Genomic DNA, 20000 nt, shown 5'->3' with positions numbered 1-20000 from the left:
ATAGAGCATATGAAATCTTTTCTCCCTTTTGTTTCTAAACATTTTAAGGCGAATTTGTTAATGGGTTCATTAGAGGTGTCCACAAAATATCGATTTTTGGTTTATTAGCGCCTAATAATTACTTGTAACAATTGTAGAATAGCTCCTTTTTATCATTTTTAATAAGCAGCAAAACCAAAATATGAAAAAGCATATTTTTTGTGGTTTTCCATGACTAAATATAATAATCCATTCAAATCAGTTTAAGAATTTTGGCATGGAGTGGTTAGAGAACATATATATGTATGACCCATATAAGCATAATATTCAAATTAAAAAAAAAAATATTTTTTGTTTTTCTAACTTGGAAACAGCAAAGATACATAAGTTTAATGAATAGGTTTTCATTAGTTTTTTATTTAATAAAGCATAAAATTTTACATCGGTCATAAAACCGATTACTTTGGATTTCATGAGACCCATTGAAAAAATACTAATCCTAGTATTATTTATTGTTTTGATTCAGAATATGGAAAGAGAAAAGTCGTATCACCCACCAATTTTGCATTTTCATTTTTTTAGTCCTTTTGACTGTATACTTGAGTCTTAAATGTAAAATTAGGGGGATAGGACTACGTTAACTAGTGGCGCCTCGGCTCTGCTAAATTGTTTTTGCAAAAATTTTACAAAGCTCTTTATTTATCTGTTATGCATTTTATATAAAACTTAAAAAAACATATAATTCTAGATAATAGAAAATATACATCTGAATGAAATATGATCTGAAACCATAGAGAAATATTATTTGGTTTTCAACTGATTTAATAGAAACTTTAGATAAATATATGTTGAAGACACGTATTTATGAAGACACCGAAAAATATCAAATTAATACTATTTTTATATTTATATTTTTAAAATAATATAAAACGTTCGGATTATATGAATAAAATATATTTAATACCATTATGAGAGAAAATGTTGTATAATAAAATAACGATTATCAGATTCGGTTTTAGCAGCTAAAACGCATTAAACATGTCCAATTGTATAAAAATTTTCACAAACCATTTTTTCGTTGGCCTGTGTTATTTATCATAATCGAAATTTTACATTTTTACAGTCTATTTTAATTTTTAAACTTTTACCATTTCCAGTTCCATTCGTTAAGTTAACTTACAAAAAATTTCTTCAGTTTTTTTTGTGATTTTTTTTGGATACTTCGAATGATAATTCAAAAAGGTTTGAAATAGTATCAAAACAACTAATAATTACAAGTTTAGTTTTATTTACCTAAAAACATGATAATTGTGAGTCCTTCAGTCCGCAAAATTCCATTTTTATACCCTTCACCTTCGTAAGAAGGGTATATATAAGTTTGTCATTCCGTTTGTAATTTCTATAATATAATTTTCCGACCCTATAAAGTATATATATTCTTGATCCTTATAGATAGCGGAGTCGATTAAGCCATGTCCGTCTGTCTGTCTGTCCGTCTGTCTGTCTGTTGAAATCAGTTTTTAGAGGACCCCAGATATCGGCGAGATCCGAATCTTCAATAATTCTATTAGACATGCTTTCGAGAAGATCGCTATTTAAAATCAGCAAAATCGGTCGGTAAATAACGGAGATATGAGCAAAAATTCGAGACAACCTCTGAAAATTTCATCAAAAAATTGTTAAAAAAGCAACAAAAACACGTGTACATCTTTTTCTATGTACACGTGTGTGTGTGTAGATGTATTTGGTTTTATTCAGCTGTGTATTTTTTTGTATGTTTGGAATCCAAACATACAAAAAATACAATGTTTACCAGCAATGAATCAGAGGTCGAAGTCGGCCGGCTTCGAGTCGGAGCTTAGCCGCCGTCGAACTATATTTAGTTACTTGAGCCGCCGCCGAAACATTCGGCTTAAATCGACTCAAATTTTTTTAATGTTTTTATTAACTAGACTTTAAAATTCACTATGGTGAAGGGTATATAAGATTCGGCACAGCCGAATATAGCGCTCTTACTTGTTTTTCTTACAATTTATCCTTGGAAACGCCACATCATACTCAGAACACATTGTCCAACACTAAAGACTCGCCGAGAGAGATATGTTTCTGGCTTATACATAACATATATAAAAATTGTGTCTCTTAACTCTTTTAATTTATTTTGCATTTACTTTTTATTTGTATCAAACTATAAAATTCTTAAAAATTATAAGAAATTGTATTTCTTCTAGGCGCGAATTCCCGAGATCCCGGGTAATTACAAAATGAATCCCGTTATCCCAGGATATGAAATAGTCCTTAAAATAAAAAAACACAATTTGTTACCCTAAAACAATGTAAATAAACCCACTTTACGAATTTTAAAGATTCTGTCTTAAATAGTAGCCCAGAAATACGATTTTTAGGTATTTATGAAAATGAAAATGTTACTCGCATTTGGAGAAAAGGCAATAATGTTACATTAAGGTCCACCAAAAAAACGAAGTTGCGAATTTTGCTCGTCTCCCATCTAGAATTGTTCTCTGGGTTATAAAACTCGGCCATGCAAAAAATTAGGCTGATCGAATAACGTTAACAGGTGCCGCTACGGCACTGAAGTTTCCAAGTGCATTTACAAGAGAGATATATTCTAACAAAACATTTTGTTACTTTAAATATATTAATAATAGTTTTTGGCCGTATGCAAAATTTTGACTATGCAAAATTTGACTTTGAACTTCAAATTATATGGGTTAAGAATTTCCGATTTGAATTAAATTTGGAATATATATTTTATATTATATATAAAATATAAATTTACTAGTCAACTGTAAAGAATTATTACGTATTTTCCTAAATTTTACAAAAAATGCTCCGAAATCCAGAGTTCGCAGAGTTCAAATCGCAGGTACAGCTAAACTGTAAGAATTATTGATCTAATTATACCCTTCACTTTCGTGAGAAGGGTATATATAAGTTTGTCATTCCGTTTGTAATTTCTATAATATAATTTTCCGACCCTATAAAGTATATATATTCTGGATCCTTATAGATAGCGGAGTCGATTAAGCCTTGTCCGTCTGTCTGTTGATAACAGTTTTTAGAGGACCCCAGATATCGGCGAGATCCAAAAAATGTCATATTTTTTCATGCTTTGTTAAAAAAGCAACAACAACACTGTATATTAGAAAAAGATGAACACGTGTGTGTAGATGTATTTGGTTTTATTTAGCTATGTATTTTTTTGTATGTTTGTATGCTGTTGGCGTCATTGCGTTGTTTATTTTGTTTTGGTTTTTCTGTGTTTTTCGGTATGTATGTTTAGATGTCGGTTGTTTTAGATGCCTTGTGTATTTTGTTTTTTATTTCGTTTAGCGCTGTTGTTGTTCATTTTGTTTTGCTTTTGGTGTAACAATAATGTAGTCGGGAAAAAATTTAGTGTTTAAAATACACTATGGTGAAGGGTATATAAAATTCGGCACAGCCGAATATAGCACTCTTACTTGTTTTTAAATAAAACAATATTATGATAAGTGAATGTTTAAAAATATTCATATATTTTGTATTTATGTAGTTTTAATCGAATTAATTTTGGAAATAATTAACAGATCTCTATAACTTTTTTTATTCATTTATTAAATAAAACAAATTTTGATTTTTAGTGACTAGTTGTTAGATATTAGATTGTATTTTAATTCATTTCATTAATTTGGAATAAAAAATAAAATATTCATAATTTATATGTATTATTTATGTAGTAACACACACTCACTGACATGCATATTGTACGCACATACATACATAAAATTAATGAATAAAAGAAAATGTATGTATGTAATTTGTATAATTTTTCTCCTTAATAATACATACATGCAAACATATGAATGTGTGTAATTTATTAATATTTATTTTTATATATTTACTTTCTTATTTTATATGCATATATTCTTTTTATTTATTTTTAATACATAAATGTATAAAAGTATGAAAGTTTTGTAAATCTTAAGTACACTTGGGTTTTCTTTTGTTATAATTTATTGTTTTTTATGTAAGTAAATAATGTTGTTGTAGTTGTTAAAGTTTAAGTTTAATATTAAAAAATAAGTTGAATAAAATAACGACAAATATAACTTAATATTAAAATTGACTATAAAATTTGTAATTTTTTTTTATTAAAAAGTTTTTTTTTTTTTTTTGAAAAAATCACTTAAATTCATAAGTCTCTATTAAGAATTTTATATGTATCTATGTTGCTAGAATCATACATTTAATGCATGATTTTACTTGTGTTTTTTTTTGTTTATTTAATTTAAATTGCTTTTTTATTTAATATTGTTTTATGATTGGAAGACTTTGCGATTGTTGCTGTTTGTTTTTAATTAAAATTAACTAAAAAACACAAATAAAATTATTTATTTTTATTTAAGGCATTTTGGTATTTAAGGATTTTTTAAATAATATATTTACATTTTGTTTGTATTCATTTTAATTATAGTAATTATATATGTACGATATGCAAAGTCATTTAATATGTTCATTTAACTTATTTGGGCGACTTTGCAGTTTTAAGTTCTAAGTAGTTTGTCCAGTAAATGTATAAAGTGTACGAATCAGGACTTTGCATAGAGAATATAGTCATAATAACTAAAATAGTTTAAAAGATTAGTTGTGCATATTGTTAATATTTACAATATATACGAAATCTAGATAAAATGAGAAGTTCAACCTACTTTCTTTAACGATTTTTTTTAATTTGAAATTCTACAACTTTAATTTAAACAAAACATTATCGACACATACATTGCATTAAAAAAACTCAAAATTTTGTATGAAAATAATATAAATGACAACGAGTTTCCTCGAAATCGGAGATGGATGGAAAAAGATGTAGTATTTTGATCACAACTAGTAACACGAAATGCTTTAAATTCGGATGAAAAACCTACAAATTTTACATTAGCGTGACATTGGAGGGATGTTGATCATGTTTGGCAACTCTGAACTACATCTAATCATAATTTTAGAAACAGTAAAAATCCGACATTTGGATGTCAAAAATAAACACATTTTCTTAATGTAAATTTCTTATCAAAATTTCACTGCTTTACACCAATCCTTGATGTACTTCAAATTTGTTATGTCTTTTCTCACTTTTAGAAAAGTGAATAATAAGTAATCGCATTTTTAGGTATGATGTATTTTGTAAAGTATTTTTTGCTGGGTTATTAATAATTTCAACCAAATTTTATAAAACAAACATTTCAATTGACTTCTTTTCGAAAATAACTGATTTATTACCATTTTCTTATTGTCCGATTATGTTTTATCGTTTTATCTTTTTCATTCAAATATTATTTTAATAGACAGAATCGACCGATTAAACGATAATTGAAGGTTGAAAATCAAATTAAATAAATGGAAGAGGAGAAGTCTCATTTTAAATCTTTATTTCAAACTAGACGAGAAAAGATACTCTCATAGGTTCAGGGAAGGAAGTTTTTGATTTTCTTTTAAAATGTGACATTGTCCGCCGTCCTTGTACAGTCCACTCACTTGGCATTACAAATATTGATTGCATAACATTCATTCTAGTCCATTTGATTGTATGGAGATGCAACGATAATTTCAGATACAAAATAATCAACTAACTGCTGGAGTCAACATTGTCGTGACGATAGGTAGTAGGATTACTGTTGTCGTTACTGCAAATATTTTGCGAAGGTGAATGTTGCTGTTGATGGAGATGGTGTTGTTGTGGTTGCTGTAATAGTGGTGCTGTTGCTGCTGATGATGATTGTGGTGGTGGTGATGAAATATTACCAACATTAGTATTACAATTGCTTCTGGGTGTGTTGTTTGTGTTGGCATCGTTATTGCAAACATTTGTAGTTGAGCTATTTGTGAAAATGGTATTTGTAGAACTTGTTGTTGTTGCTGCTGTACTTTCATTCTTGTTAACAGAGTTGCTACTGTTGTAGTTGCTACAATTCGTGCTACTGCTGGACGATAATGGATTTTTTGGTAAATGACTATTACAACTACCACTACTATTACTGCTACTACCAATTGCAGTAACATTTGCAGAAATGCTGTTTGTTGTATGATCGCTTGTAGTTGTTGGTGTTGCAATGGTTGCCGCTGCTGTTGATGCTGTCATACCACCAGTTTGCAAAGCCAACACCTGTTGAACTTGTGCAACACACGACACGCACGGACAAGGACCGCCCAATTTCTTCGCCAACACAGAACGTAATTTCAGAGCTGGTCCTAATTTCATGCCCAACGAATTTACCAAATGATCTTCGGTTAGCAATGGCAAACCAGACCCATCAATGCATTGATCACGAAAATGCTGCAAAGAAATGAAGGAAATGAAAAAAATCGATTAGTTATTAGGAATAATGACAATAATATACAAGCTTATGCTTGTAACTAAAATGTTGTAAATGTAACTGTTCAAGTATTTCACATTTTAATTTCAAAAAAATTAATGCAGAATTTGCTTCTATAGTTTACGTTCTATTTTTTAAATTTATAAAAGTTTTGTAATAAAAATGTAATAATATTCAATGTCCGTTAAAAATTTTATCGTTTAACTTATTTGGCAGTTCTTTAACAAATATTACTCCTTGTACTGCAAAATTTTTAGTGTATCTAAGTAATACAGAGCATAGTATCTAAGTAATAAAGAGCTTAGTTATCTCAAATATTCATTTACTTTAGATTTTTTTTAAGTCAAAAATATCAATTCTCATTGTAATCTGTACCTTGAAAATATGCACAAATCTGTGCCAAAAAAAAATTTTGGGACGGTCGCCGAGAATTGTTGGGATCTCTGTTATGAATGTGAATGTGCATAAGTATGTAATATAATGTAACTCATGTTAATCTGATCGCGTGCTATTTACATTGTACATACTCTAAAAACTACACTAACTGCTAAACACAGAAGTTTATTTTAACCCAATTGTAATATATATATATTATATATATATATATATATACATATATAATATATATAATATATATTATATATATATAAATATATAATATATATATATATATATATATATAAATATATATATATAAATATATATATATATATATTAATATATATATATAAATATATATAATATATAAATATATATATATATATATATATATATATATATATATAGTATGTATGTATGAAGTATGAAAAAATAAAAACATTTAAAATATTTTTATAAATTCTTATTCTATTACAATGGATATGAGCCCATGTGCATAGAAATACTAACCAAAATCGATCATTAAAAGCATCGTTACCATTCGATTTATGTTCTAAATTTCTTAGTGGATTTTTAGTATTTCATGTAACTCCTATTAATTGACAGTATTGATGACTAAAATGGAAGAAATGAAAACAAAAGAATGGATTTTATTTACTTTAGTATGAAAATAAGAAAAAATCTCAAACGATATTTGCATGACAAAAACGATGAAGTCATAGAAATGTAAATAATAGAAAACGAGTGCGTAGAGCTTATGTATAGAAAATGAAATGGTCATTCAATATATTTTTTGGATTTTACTCAAAAATTGTATTGGAAAAAAGAAATGCGAGGCTTAACCTTTAAATTATAGTTCGTATCTACGTAATTGTAAAAGTTTTTTTATATGTGTAAATTAGACATGTCCTTAGAAACGAGCTTGGCTTTCTTAAATAATTCATGCGGAATTTGAGGTTAATCGGAAAATATTTCTAAAATCCTGATTTTTACACATTGTTTCTTCATACTTCTAAAACTGATTATTTTTATTCATTTGATCTTAAATTAATTCAATACTAATAAACAATACTTTTAAGGGCATGTCTACTGCATATGTATGTATACATTTCATATTTTTATAGCACATACAAACATGCGAAATATATTTGCATTCTTACCTTTTATGGACTATGCTTAAATAAAATAATAAAAAACTATAATAACAATATTTGTTGGAGTAAATACTGGTAATGGCAGAGGAGAGATTTAAATGGAAAATATAATCCAAGAAAATAGTTGTAAATGCCATGAAAATTGTATTGTAATATTGTCGATTTTATTTTTAATGACAACATGTTGCTCTATTAAAGTTGCAAATATCTAACTTTTAGGTTGGTATCTACTATGTACTATCTACATTGTACATCCATTAGGGTGGCAGTCAAAAATGTTTTAAATGTTCACCATTGGTCACTTTTGCCAGTTTATCTAATTTCTCGTGAACTTAAGCGATTTTTAATTTACTTTGAGGAGACGAAATGTGATCTATTTATTAACACAATTTATGAATTGTGATGCATCACAAATAATTCACAAGAGTGAATTATTGTGATGTTTAAATGTTATATATATTGTCAAACATATCCCTCAATTTAAAAGCACATTTTTAAAGCACTAACAATTTTTACAAAAATATTTTTCATTTCATTGATCTTTAAATTTAGTTCGCATATTGTATAAATTAAACGGCATTTTAAGAGAGGTGATTTTTATTTGCAACCTTTTTAAACTTTTCTTTTTTGTGGTGGCTATTGCGAGTACTTATGAAGGCAAGTAGAGAAGCATCAAACAAAAATAATGACTACTTCTACTCCTTGTTTCTAAATATTAAATAATGTGGGCATCAAATTAGAGCTCAGTGTGGTAAGCAGCTTCCTTACAACGTACAACATGACAAACAAATTGATCGAATCGAGCAACTTCACAGACAACGATTGGCCTGGCTTTGTCAGTGCATTCAAAAACAACTACCGAGACCATTGAACATCCAGTGTCTGTCTAAAGTCACCGCCCGCTAAAATACACTCACTAACTATGAACGAACACTTACTACTTTGCTTATTTTCCTTTTTACTGTTTGTATTACAAAGCTTAAGACAGAAGACTGAAAACTGTATGGCCGCTGGCACTAAATTGGTCTTATTTTTTCCATTCGTTTTTTCTTCATGTTTGCCCTTTAAATGTACAAAACCTTTAATTATGCTCAACGTTATTTTTTGGAATCATATTGTTGGCAGAACAAATTTTAGTAAATTTAGATAATATGTATAATCCAAATATGAATGGAAAACTGCAGTCAGCAATGGAAATAAATGCTAAGTATTTTCTATTCTTCAATATGCTGTGTTCCCAGGTGGATAGGACGGACGATATTTAAACTATTGATTCTATTTATCTATATGGTAAACATCTAGAACATCAGGTAGACTTCTCTTAATATGGGTCTTGAAACATTTAGGATTTTTTATGAACACTTCTTGGAATCACAAATTAAATTCATCTATAAAATTCTAATTTATACTTTTCAAAATATAAATACATTGCTAAAAAATATTGAACATTTCAATGATTATGCATATCAAAAATATATTCTGTTTCGGGAACTTTTTTCTATACACATGTTTAACTACTCAAATGTATCTATCTGTAGCATTTTTCCAAAAATGTATTAAATTATTTTTTTTTTCTATTTACTTACATACATGAATGTATGTATATATTTTAAATAGTTGTAAATCTGTAATCAGTTCATTGGATGAAATATGTTCTGTGATGCTGTAAAAGTGTGCGGAGTGCATATATGAACACACACAATATACATAAAGACATACATACATACATACATACATACATACATACATACATACATACATACATACAAACATTTTTCATATTTTTAACTATTAAGAATGAAAAGGCCCCAGGTTAGACGCCAAAGATACAATTTTAGATTGTGTGCCCACTGCGTTGCACATGCGCATACCAACAACTAACTAAAGGGTAATACATGTACAGTAAGTACTCCTGGTGTTATACTAACAGCAGCAACAACAAACAACTGCAACAGACCACTTTGTTATTACTATTCAAGATACGATTATATCTACAGTGGGCGGTTATGTTGCCACATTACATACAACATTGAACATTTAACATCAACTATGGCTGAATACTGCCGCATAAAAGCAACTTTACGTTGTATCTAATAAGTATGTGTGTAGTATAGCTGTAGCATAGAAAGAGTGCAAAAGTTACCAAAGTTGCAACTTGCCAGCAACTTACTTACTATTAAGTTAACTTCTACTACTAACTATCACTTCTGCCTCCGCTAACTTAACGTTTGTATCCAACTCATTTGGTTGCTATTGCTGTGTGCCACTTAATAATATTGTTTTCTTACTGCTACCGATGATGCTGATGTTGATTCTGTTCTTATTATTGTTGTTGCTGTTGGTATTATTGCGGATGCTGTTCTTGTTGAATGATCTTTATTTGAACCATCAGAAGCTGGTGGCAAATAACAACAGCCACAAAGACGCTCGCCTTTTATATACTTATGTATGTATATATAAATGCTCAAGTATAGTCATCATAAGAATTGCCTTTTGATAATATTATACCACAAATAACAACAACAAGAAAAAAAAAACAAAGTCATAATAACAAAAAAAACAGCAAATAAATAAGAAACATGGAATGTTGTTCTGACAAAAAAATCTTCAAACATACAATAACAATTTAGCGCAAAAGGAGCCAAACAGCCAGTTCACAATGTACGACCTAAACGAACTCAACTTCAACCGGTCCTTGTTTAAAACTATTATTATGCTTCAACGACCTCACAAAACAATAAGAAGACCCGATAGGAAATGTTTGACCATAAGTTGGATCCCGACGTTGCAAATTTTTTTTCCCGTTGTATGTTATCTTGTAGATCTTCCCCATCTTGGTGTTATTGCATTCCAAGGAAAATAGCTACTACTAATACCTATAAACTGGTAATGATTAAATGTATTCTTTGTCATTCCTTGAATGATTTCACAATGAATTCAACAAGAGCACCATATATATTCTGGTACCACGCGAACTGGTAGATCACAGGGCAGAGTTTCGGCCTTTGTCTTGTACTGATTATTGGAAAGGTCCCTCACGGGAATAGGGTAGAAGAGGGACCATATGCCACTTTCTTGAGGCGGCCTCAAATTAAAACCGCAATACATATTCTTAATTTTTTTCTTGGTTCGGATACATATGTTGGTTTTATTCCTTTCAATCTTTGCTAACTTATCCTCATGTACATATTTTTTAACTTTTCCGCACTAACCAAAAACGGCTCAAATGCACCAAGGGGATGGGGAAGATTTGTCACTAGTAAAAAAAAGAAAAAATTACAAAAATAAAAACTTATTTTGCTGTTTTATACTTTAATTCATTAACAAGCTATAATAAACCAGATATTTATTGTTTATTTCACAAAACTTAACAAAAAAATTAAAACAAATTATTACTGTTTTATTCTATAATATTTTAACCAAATTTTGTTCTACATCACAAGCATTACATATATTTGGAGCATGTGCCCCACGGGCAGTTCTGGGGTTTAGTTTCAATTTTTTTCTGGCTTCAAATTATATTATCGAAAATATTATTATGTCTTATTGTTCCCTATTATTGACGTTCTAATACTGACCAATATATTTTTTCTATGACAAAAACTAAAAAAGTTAGCACAAAAAGTCATCATTTTTAAAGTTAAAGTTTCAAATTTTCAGGGATGATAACAGAATTTGATGTGATAAAATCGATTACTCGGTTTTCAAGTTATTCGCATTGACAGATGAGCCCCTATGCCGAATGATCCCCCTTCTACCCTACAACGTCGGAGGAAGAGAATGTTGGTTATAAGATTGATGCACGGTAAAGCCTTTAATTCGGGATAAGTTCGGTGCTGTTGCCGAGACAACATATACTCCTTAAAGTATAGATTGTTGGACTAAGAGTGAGTACTACTAAAGATTACGCTATTATACTTTGTTGTAGTTTTACTTAATGATAATGATTAATATCATTATGTTAATTTTGCATAAATTAACAAAAACAAAAAAATTGTGAAAAGATTTTCGTAGTTTTGTGAAAATAGAAGAGGGTTTTATTAAATAAACAGAGGCAAGAGATTAGATACCTCGAGTACTTGGACCCCAGACCTATGCACAAAAATTGTCTCCGGCGTGTAAGAAGCACAAAGGGGCGGCGATGGATCATCAAACATGCTCACCCTGTGGATGTAAATTTAGGTAAAATAAGACCAACAGGTAGGTACATAGGTGTTCACATAAGGCACTTGTACAAAAGCAGTTTTGGGCATTTTTTAAGGAAATTAGGGGAGTACATAATCCGTAACATAGTCTTATATAATACAGGCTATGATTTATGCTTGCGTTACATAGGAATACTAAACGATTCATGTATTTCAATAGTTTTTAGGAGAGATTACCTTTGTATCATGTACTTTAATAATTTTTTAGGGTTTTGATTGACAAGTAATATTAACAAGAAAAATGGAATTTGTGTGTGAAAAGGCCTTGCAGGTTTTGCCCACTTTTCAGTTAATGTATATTTCTATTGGGAATTTAAATGTTATACACAGTCACACACTTCTACAAATATGCACACGTTTAAGACTCATACAATGATATGAATTTAACGCAAAGTTCAGCATGGCATTTGACTTTCCGTTGACTTTTAGCTTTAAGGCTCAGTTAGATGTTTTCTTCTTTTGTTTTTGCAAGTTTTCGTTTCATTTTATTCTGTTTAAGTTTATTAAAATTATTGGCCCTGCTGGTGTTCGGTGGTTGTTGTTTTTCTTCTGATTTTAATCCACAAATGAACAAGTTTTTTCTTCTGTCCTCCTAAAATTTTTCAGATGTCGAAAAGGTAATAAGTGAAATAAAAAAATAAAAGCAGGTAAATGTTGTATTTAAAGTCATGTCATGCCATCATATCCTCAGTTCTTTAAATAAAAGCATCAGCAGCAGCATTAAAAATAAAAATTTTATAAAAAATAACCTTTAGCGCATTTTTTCTACAACGAAATATAATAATTTATAAGTATTGAGTACGTATTAAAAAATGCAGTTTCACTGATCTTGACGGAAAATGTCACCACAGATTTCAAAACTTTACAAAAAAAAAAAAAACATTGTACTTAATTAAACTCAAATGGATTTAAATATTATGGCTTTTTGAGATTTGTTGTTTCACTCAATAAATAATCCGAGTACGCACTTTTTGAATAAATTATCATAGATAAGTTAATCGATCGATTTAAACAACAATCCGAATAATTTAATTCTCTCTGAAATAAATCAATTTTTAGTTTCGACTAGACCCTATAAATAATTTCACATATTATGACATCATTGCTTCTGGAAAAGAAATTAATTTGTTTAAACAAACCGATATCATCATTTAACCAATTAACTTCCATTTTTGGAAGTGTTAAACGATCAATAATCTGAGCATTTAAATTCAACAGTAATAGCCAACATTAATGCAAATTAAAAAAAGTAAGAAACTTTATGTAATCGGGCGAAGCCAACCATATAATACCCTACACCTGCTACAAAAATAAAATGTGATTTAGTTTTCATAATAAAACATTGAAGTTGAATTGCACCTTGTTTCAGATATACTTAAGCCGTTTATTGCTAAATAAAACTGAAAAAATCGTCTCAGAAAATGATTTGAGCCGATTGGTATACTTGAGGTATAGGACCAATATTATTGTGCGTTAAAAACATCAGCACAAACCCAATATATCCTTCCCATAAAAATATTTCTTTTTTAAATTAATCCATAAAAATGCTTATATTCTGAAATGATTTTAAATAAATTAGTTAGTTAAAATTGGAGTAATAAACGTACATATGTAAATATTCTAAAGGTTATGATATATATATATATATATATATATATAATTATATATATTATATATATATATATATATATATATATATATATATATATATATATATATATATATATATATATATATATATATATATATATATATATATATATATATAATATATGTACTAGAGTATTTAAACGATTAATCGTTGTTCGGTTAATCGATTAATTTTTGACGATTAATCGTTGGAATAAATGAAAATTGTCAAATTTTAAATAACGAATAATCCGAATAATTTCTATCAATTAACCGATTAAGAAAAACTCACTATTAAGCAGTAAAATTACTATGTATTTTCTACAAATTTAAAATTTTTATAATAAAGTTTCTTAATTTCTTAATCAATTTTCTATAATAAAGAAAATATATTTGATGATTTTTGAAAAGAAATCATGGAAATAATTATATTGCTTTTATTTTTACAACCATTTTTTTTGGGAACATTGTTGTGTTCTTAAGGATTTCTAATAAGTTTTCAGCAACAGTTATAGTTGAACTAGTGTTCAATGGAACGTATGAATTCTAGAACTCGTTGAAAATCTTAAAAACAGTAATGTCTTTATATAGAAAAGCATTTCACATAAACAGGAATAATTTCTAGTATTTGATAAAAAACTAAACAAAAAATTGAAGTGAAAATAATATTTTTGTTTATAAACCGTGAAAAAGTTATTTTCAAACATGAACAAATCTATGCGTACAGGAAACTGTGGACCATTAGTATTAGCTCTGTGTACTCAGTTTTCATAATCAGCTCTTATGCTCCTGTAAAAGGACTTTTATTCAAATAACCGAATAATTTTTAATTATCCGATTATTAACCGGCTAACATAAAACCTCAAATAACTATTTGTTGAATAAACCAAATAAGACAAAACCCCGAATAATTGAATACTCTAATATGTATATGTATATGTACAAGTATAAGTATGTATGTATATATTCAGAGTTTTAAATATTTGAGAACAATTTTAAAAACAGTTACTTTCTAACGAAAATACTCCCAGTTTAATACGCAAATTTCTACAGCTCAAACATGAACTTTGGATAGTAATTGTATTTTGAAAATCTATCTTTATTACAAAACAAGTAAGAAATTATAGTCGTGCCTATATAATACCCTACACCTGTTACAAAAATATCATGTGATTTAGTTTTTATAATAAAGCATTTAAGTTGAATGAATTCGACCTTGCCTCATATATACTTAAGCCATTTATTGTTAAAAAAATTGTGGACATTTGAGTCAAGTTTTGAAGAGGGCTTTTTATAGGGGGTGCCTAATGAGGTCTTATAATTATAAAGTTAATGAGGGTTATCAAGGTTAGTATAGAACTTAGTTTTGCAGCTTTTTGTCGAGATACGAGTATATTAAACATAATTATGAACTTAAAAGCCCTATTCGGTGGGTTCAGTTGTAATGGGGCTAGACGAAATAATGGACCGATCTTTACCATTTTCAATAGGCTTCGTCTACCAATATTATTATGCGTTACAATATTATTGTGCGTTACAAACATCAGCACAAACCCAATATACCCTTCCTACTAAAGTGTTGTAATTTTCATGTGAACTTTTTTTATTCTCAATAAGTTTATTTAACAGCACAAATATCCAAGAAATTTTTTATGGACAGACCCTTAAAAAATTTTGCAGAGAAATTTTGATTTCTAAAAATCTTTTACATCATTTCTCTTTTATTCAATTAATCCAATATTTTTAACATAAAATTATTTTTCGAATAAACCGAATAAGATAAAAAATCGAATAATTGAATACCCAAGTATTCAATACATAAATAGAAAAAAATCTAAAATGAACTAAACCAAACTATTTTTTAAATATTTTTCTGTATGAGCTAAAAATTACGACAATTTCGATAACAAGCGAATATAATATTCCTCTCCAACCCACTAAAAACCATATTGTAGATGAAATTCTTAAAAAAAACAGGTCCTCGGGTCACTCTAACGTATGTATACCTATGTGGGTATCAGTCATATAGACGTGTTATTGATATACATGTAGGGATTTATATAGTCTGCCTTGTCCTAGTTGCATATCTGATGTTTGTATGAAAAGATAATATTCGCATGAAAATAAAATTTCGTATTTTAAGCTGTTTATTATAGTGACTTGATTGTGTTTGATTTATAATCAAACGTCGTCTTATGAACTTAATGCCAACGAAAACTTCAAACGCCCACATGATCGTTTGGCATTTGGCCTGTCAAATGCGTGGAAACAACTACAAGAAATAGACAAAGTAAAATAATTGAAACATAGTACTAGAGAGACTGAAATCTACATAGAAAACCTGAACTGATTTTTTTTTCTTGTTTGTGTATTGTTCAGGCTGTGAGTTACGAATTGTCATTATAGAGTATGCGAGAGTTGAAGTGGCAAAATAGTACGTAGGTTATTGCACAATTTATATGTGACTTATAGCATTTTAGAATCATGTTAGAGCTGGTGCTTCGAGTTTTAACTATAACTCATGATAAGTCATTGGCGACGTCCTTAATAGATTTTAGTAATAATACATTCTTTCGAAAAATCAACACAATTTTTAGTTTAATATTTTACGATTTCACTTATTTTCATACGCTTTGGAAGATGTTCATTGGGTGCATGTGTATGAGTTTAAGAAATTATCAGATTTGATATTGGAACAATTGAAATTATTGCATCCTGCTGGTATTTGAATTGACGACAATTGCCTAAGAATTAATGCTTATAACTTTATTTTAAATAATTGATCGTATCATGATTAAACAAACAAACGAAAAAACTACAATGACATTAGTTAGCAAAGCTAACTAATGTCATTGTACAGATACATTGCCTAGCAAATGCACTCTCTGATATTGGTAACTACAACATACATACAACTATGATTGCGATTGCAACGACCACATCAATTTTGCAAAAACCAGCAACAACTACAACAATGACGCGTCGTTGTTGTTGTGTCGACAATACAAAACCCACCCATGCGTTTCGCTCTACATTCAGAGAAACCTATTATCGTCATCAATAGCACTTGTAGCTGTTTTTCGCTTAAAGCAGCATCATCATGCAACACGGGTTCAAAAGAATCTTCATCTAGACCTAAATTTATGCAACCTGAGATTTGAACTGAACTTAACTGTCACAGAACCAGTTCTCTTTGTGATTTTAGTTTAGTACTGGCACATCAGTAAACTATCAATAACTATGGCTGTGTGCAAGACTACCCAGCAGTTTTGGGTGAATGTTCCGAAAAAATGATTTTACTTTAAAGAGCAATTTAATTGAAAGTATTACTCTTTTTACTTCATGTAAAAATGCCGGGTTATTCTATACAGTTGCAAACATATTCAAGTTTTTTAAACAATAAAAGAGTTGACTTTTTTACAGATCAAGTGACTGATTTCAAATGTGATCAAATGACATTTTCTGTGTTTTCATTTTTCTTTCGCATGACATTGTTATTGGAAACACTATGAACAAAATTTGCGAACTTTGTATAGTGAAAAATCTTTTGCTTAAAGAAAGTCATATTCAATTCTATTTTAAATTATATTCCTTCCAAATAGTTTATTATATGTATATGCAAGGAAGGGCCTTGGATGGAAAGTCTTCGTGTCTTTCTGAATCTTCGTAATCATGTGTCCTTTTTAAAGGACTACAATGAGGTACATTTTTCAAAACAATGTCAAAAGATCAAGAAAAGTTTAAAATATTTTGTATTATTTTTATTTTATACTGTAAGGATAAAAAGATGTCAAAAGTTTTCTTTTAAATTTTCAAGCACATTTTTGGCATCTTTTGATACTGACAGATCTGGATCATCTGGTTATTCAACTAATTTTGATTGTTGGATGGTGTAATCATGAATTGTTAACTATACATACGACACTTTTTAAGCGTACGTAATGCTTTGACGCAAAAACGCGTAGTGTGGACCTCCCGCTTTATAAAAGTAGCAAGTAGCATTCTACGCTTTTTTATGCATGTAGGTGAGTAAGGGAAGAAGTCATTCAAATTTACAAAATCGAAACGAAATAGTTGAATAAGTTTCAATACGACTGTCAAATCATTATTGTATACTTCAGGCCTAAATAATAGCTTTCAGAATAGTCGGAGAACGGATTCACCAGATATTAGGCGGAAATCTCCATATATTTACAGATAGTAAAGTGATCCCTTTAAAATGTGTACATCACTTGCAAAATTGTTCAAGATTGCCAGACTGGAAATTGGGACATACATATATGACAACCTAAAAGCTGATACCTTAAAAAAGGCGGCCATTACTTTGAATTATAGTGAAATTCCTCTCGATTTTCCTTCTGTGTAGTATAGGGATATATGTACCAAAAAACCCAAGCTATGTAATTCGTTAAAAATGCTTATACGTTTCGTGTAGTGTAGAATTTCTTTAGGACGACCGTAACCCGAATTGTGTGCATGGATAGAATGATTAGATTTGTTATTTCACTCGTATACTTGTCTCATATTTTTTGCTGTTTGTAGTTACTGTTGTTATTATTGTTGCAATGACATTGTGCATTGCTAATGTGCGCATGCGGAACAAGATCATGAAATTGGAGCAACTTTGCAAAGGTGTAACATTGGTGTGCACTGTACGAGAGCATTCAATCGTTCATAGGCTTAACTTTAGAGCTTCTCGCGCAAGTACCAACCAACAGCAACCACCAAATGTACATACATATATAGTATGTACAGACAGACGGACTAAAGGCCATTTGTTGTCAATGTTGTTCCACCAATGTTGTTTGTAGCGGCTCAAATGCCATTGTGACCATAAATTTAATACTTTTGTAGATGTGTATAGGCATGTAAGTACGAGTATCCATGTATATATGTATACCATGGACAGATATACATATGTATGTAAGTTAATATATGTATATGCAAGTAATTTATAACAACGTCTAATGCTTTCAAATCTTGTAACATTGTGAGCAGATTTTCAGGTTTGAGTTCAGTTCAGTAAATTTAATTTTTTTTCTTTTTATTTTAAACTTAATGTATATCGTCTAGGTTAAATAGTTTATTGGCCCGTCGCCGTACAAAGTAAATTACAACCCATACATATGTATATATTTATACGTGTTATCTCCATCAATATTTCGAAGAAATTAATCTGATTTCGCAATGCGAAACATAAAAATTTTACTAAAATCGAAAATGAATTAACGGCGTGTTAAACCTGGTTTAATTAGGAAAAAATCACAATTTTTTAATTTATATTATTCTTATTAATTTGGTTTGTAAAAAATCTGAAAAAGATCTGAAGTGTTACTATGTACTATGCCCATAAGAAGTCTTAACGAATTTTTTGTTGTTTTAGCATCAATATTTGGTGAGTCGAACTTAATGAAAATGTTCTTAATAAAAATGTGATTTTCTATATTTTTGGAATTCAACTTTTAAAATTAATAGAAGATATGTTTATAAGAATCCTTTATTTGTTGATTCAGCTTTAATATATATTTTAAAAGTTTTGTTATGTGTTAAATAATAAACTAAGTTTGTTTAAATCATTTCGTAATTCAATCTATCAAGTATATGATGCACCAAGTACAACTTGGCACAGCAATATCTAAATGTTTAGGTAGTCTGAAACATGTTCAATGTCTGTTTAGGTCACTTTTAACCACACATCAGTCAATATCCTTAGTTGGCATCTTGTACTCGTTTTTAATGAAGCAACAAAAAGTTAGAAAAAAAGAAGATATAAATAAAAAACTTGAACTTGTCCTATCCACACAAAATGATTTAGAGCATTCAACAAAATACACTAACACGCATACATATACATATATACAAATGTATATATATGCTATTAATGTTTTTTTGTTTTGTATCTGGTCATGTCCGTCCACCACTATTAACCAGTTAAGTACAGTGATATGGTCATGTATGATCTGGAAGTATCAATGTATAGAGCGAAAGCTCAGATAAGCCAATTATTTACTAGAGCACTTACACATCTATAGATGAGACAAACAGATACACATTTGAACTTATGAGAAAAGATATAAAGTGAAATTATTTGAAAATTTTCCAGATCCTTGTCATAATAATTGGAAAATTTTGAAGTAGATTTTCATTTGCTTAAAACTTACCTTTACGTATTCGGCACAGATATCTATGCTGCCTACAAATGCACAAACATCATCCACTGTCCAAGAGTTCAACTCTTCACTCTGTGCTTGACATTGACGTACAGTAACCGCAGGTGCAATAGA

At 29.2% G+C, this 20000-nt stretch overlaps 1 protein-coding gene across 2 annotated transcripts in view; it reads right to left on the bottom strand.

Moving 5' to 3' along the window:
• Positions 1-3494: 3494 nt before the first annotated feature.
• The window catches only part of LOC111679008 (probable serine/threonine-protein kinase DDB_G0282963), a 57305-nt gene continuing 40799 nt past the window's right edge, over positions 3495-20000 (bottom strand). For both annotated transcript variants that reach the window (XM_023440488.2, XM_046945247.1), the window contains exons 5-6: positions 19878-20000; positions 3495-6310 (exon numbers count right to left, since the gene is read on the bottom strand). The exon at positions 19878-20000 is cut by the window's right edge and continues 594 nt beyond it. In XM_023440488.2, the coding sequence (XP_023296256.2) occupies positions 5603-6310; positions 19878-20000 (831 nt within the window). In that variant the 3' untranslated portion in view covers positions 3495-5602. The remainder of the gene's footprint in view (positions 6311-19877) is intronic.

The sequence above is a fragment of the Lucilia cuprina genome, chromosome 2 (assembly GCF_022045245.1).
Source record: "Lucilia cuprina isolate Lc7/37 chromosome 2, ASM2204524v1, whole genome shotgun sequence".
NCBI lineage: Eukaryota > Metazoa > Arthropoda > Insecta > Diptera > Calliphoridae > Lucilia > Lucilia cuprina.
This window is presented reverse-complemented; position numbering and strand designations above follow the sequence as displayed.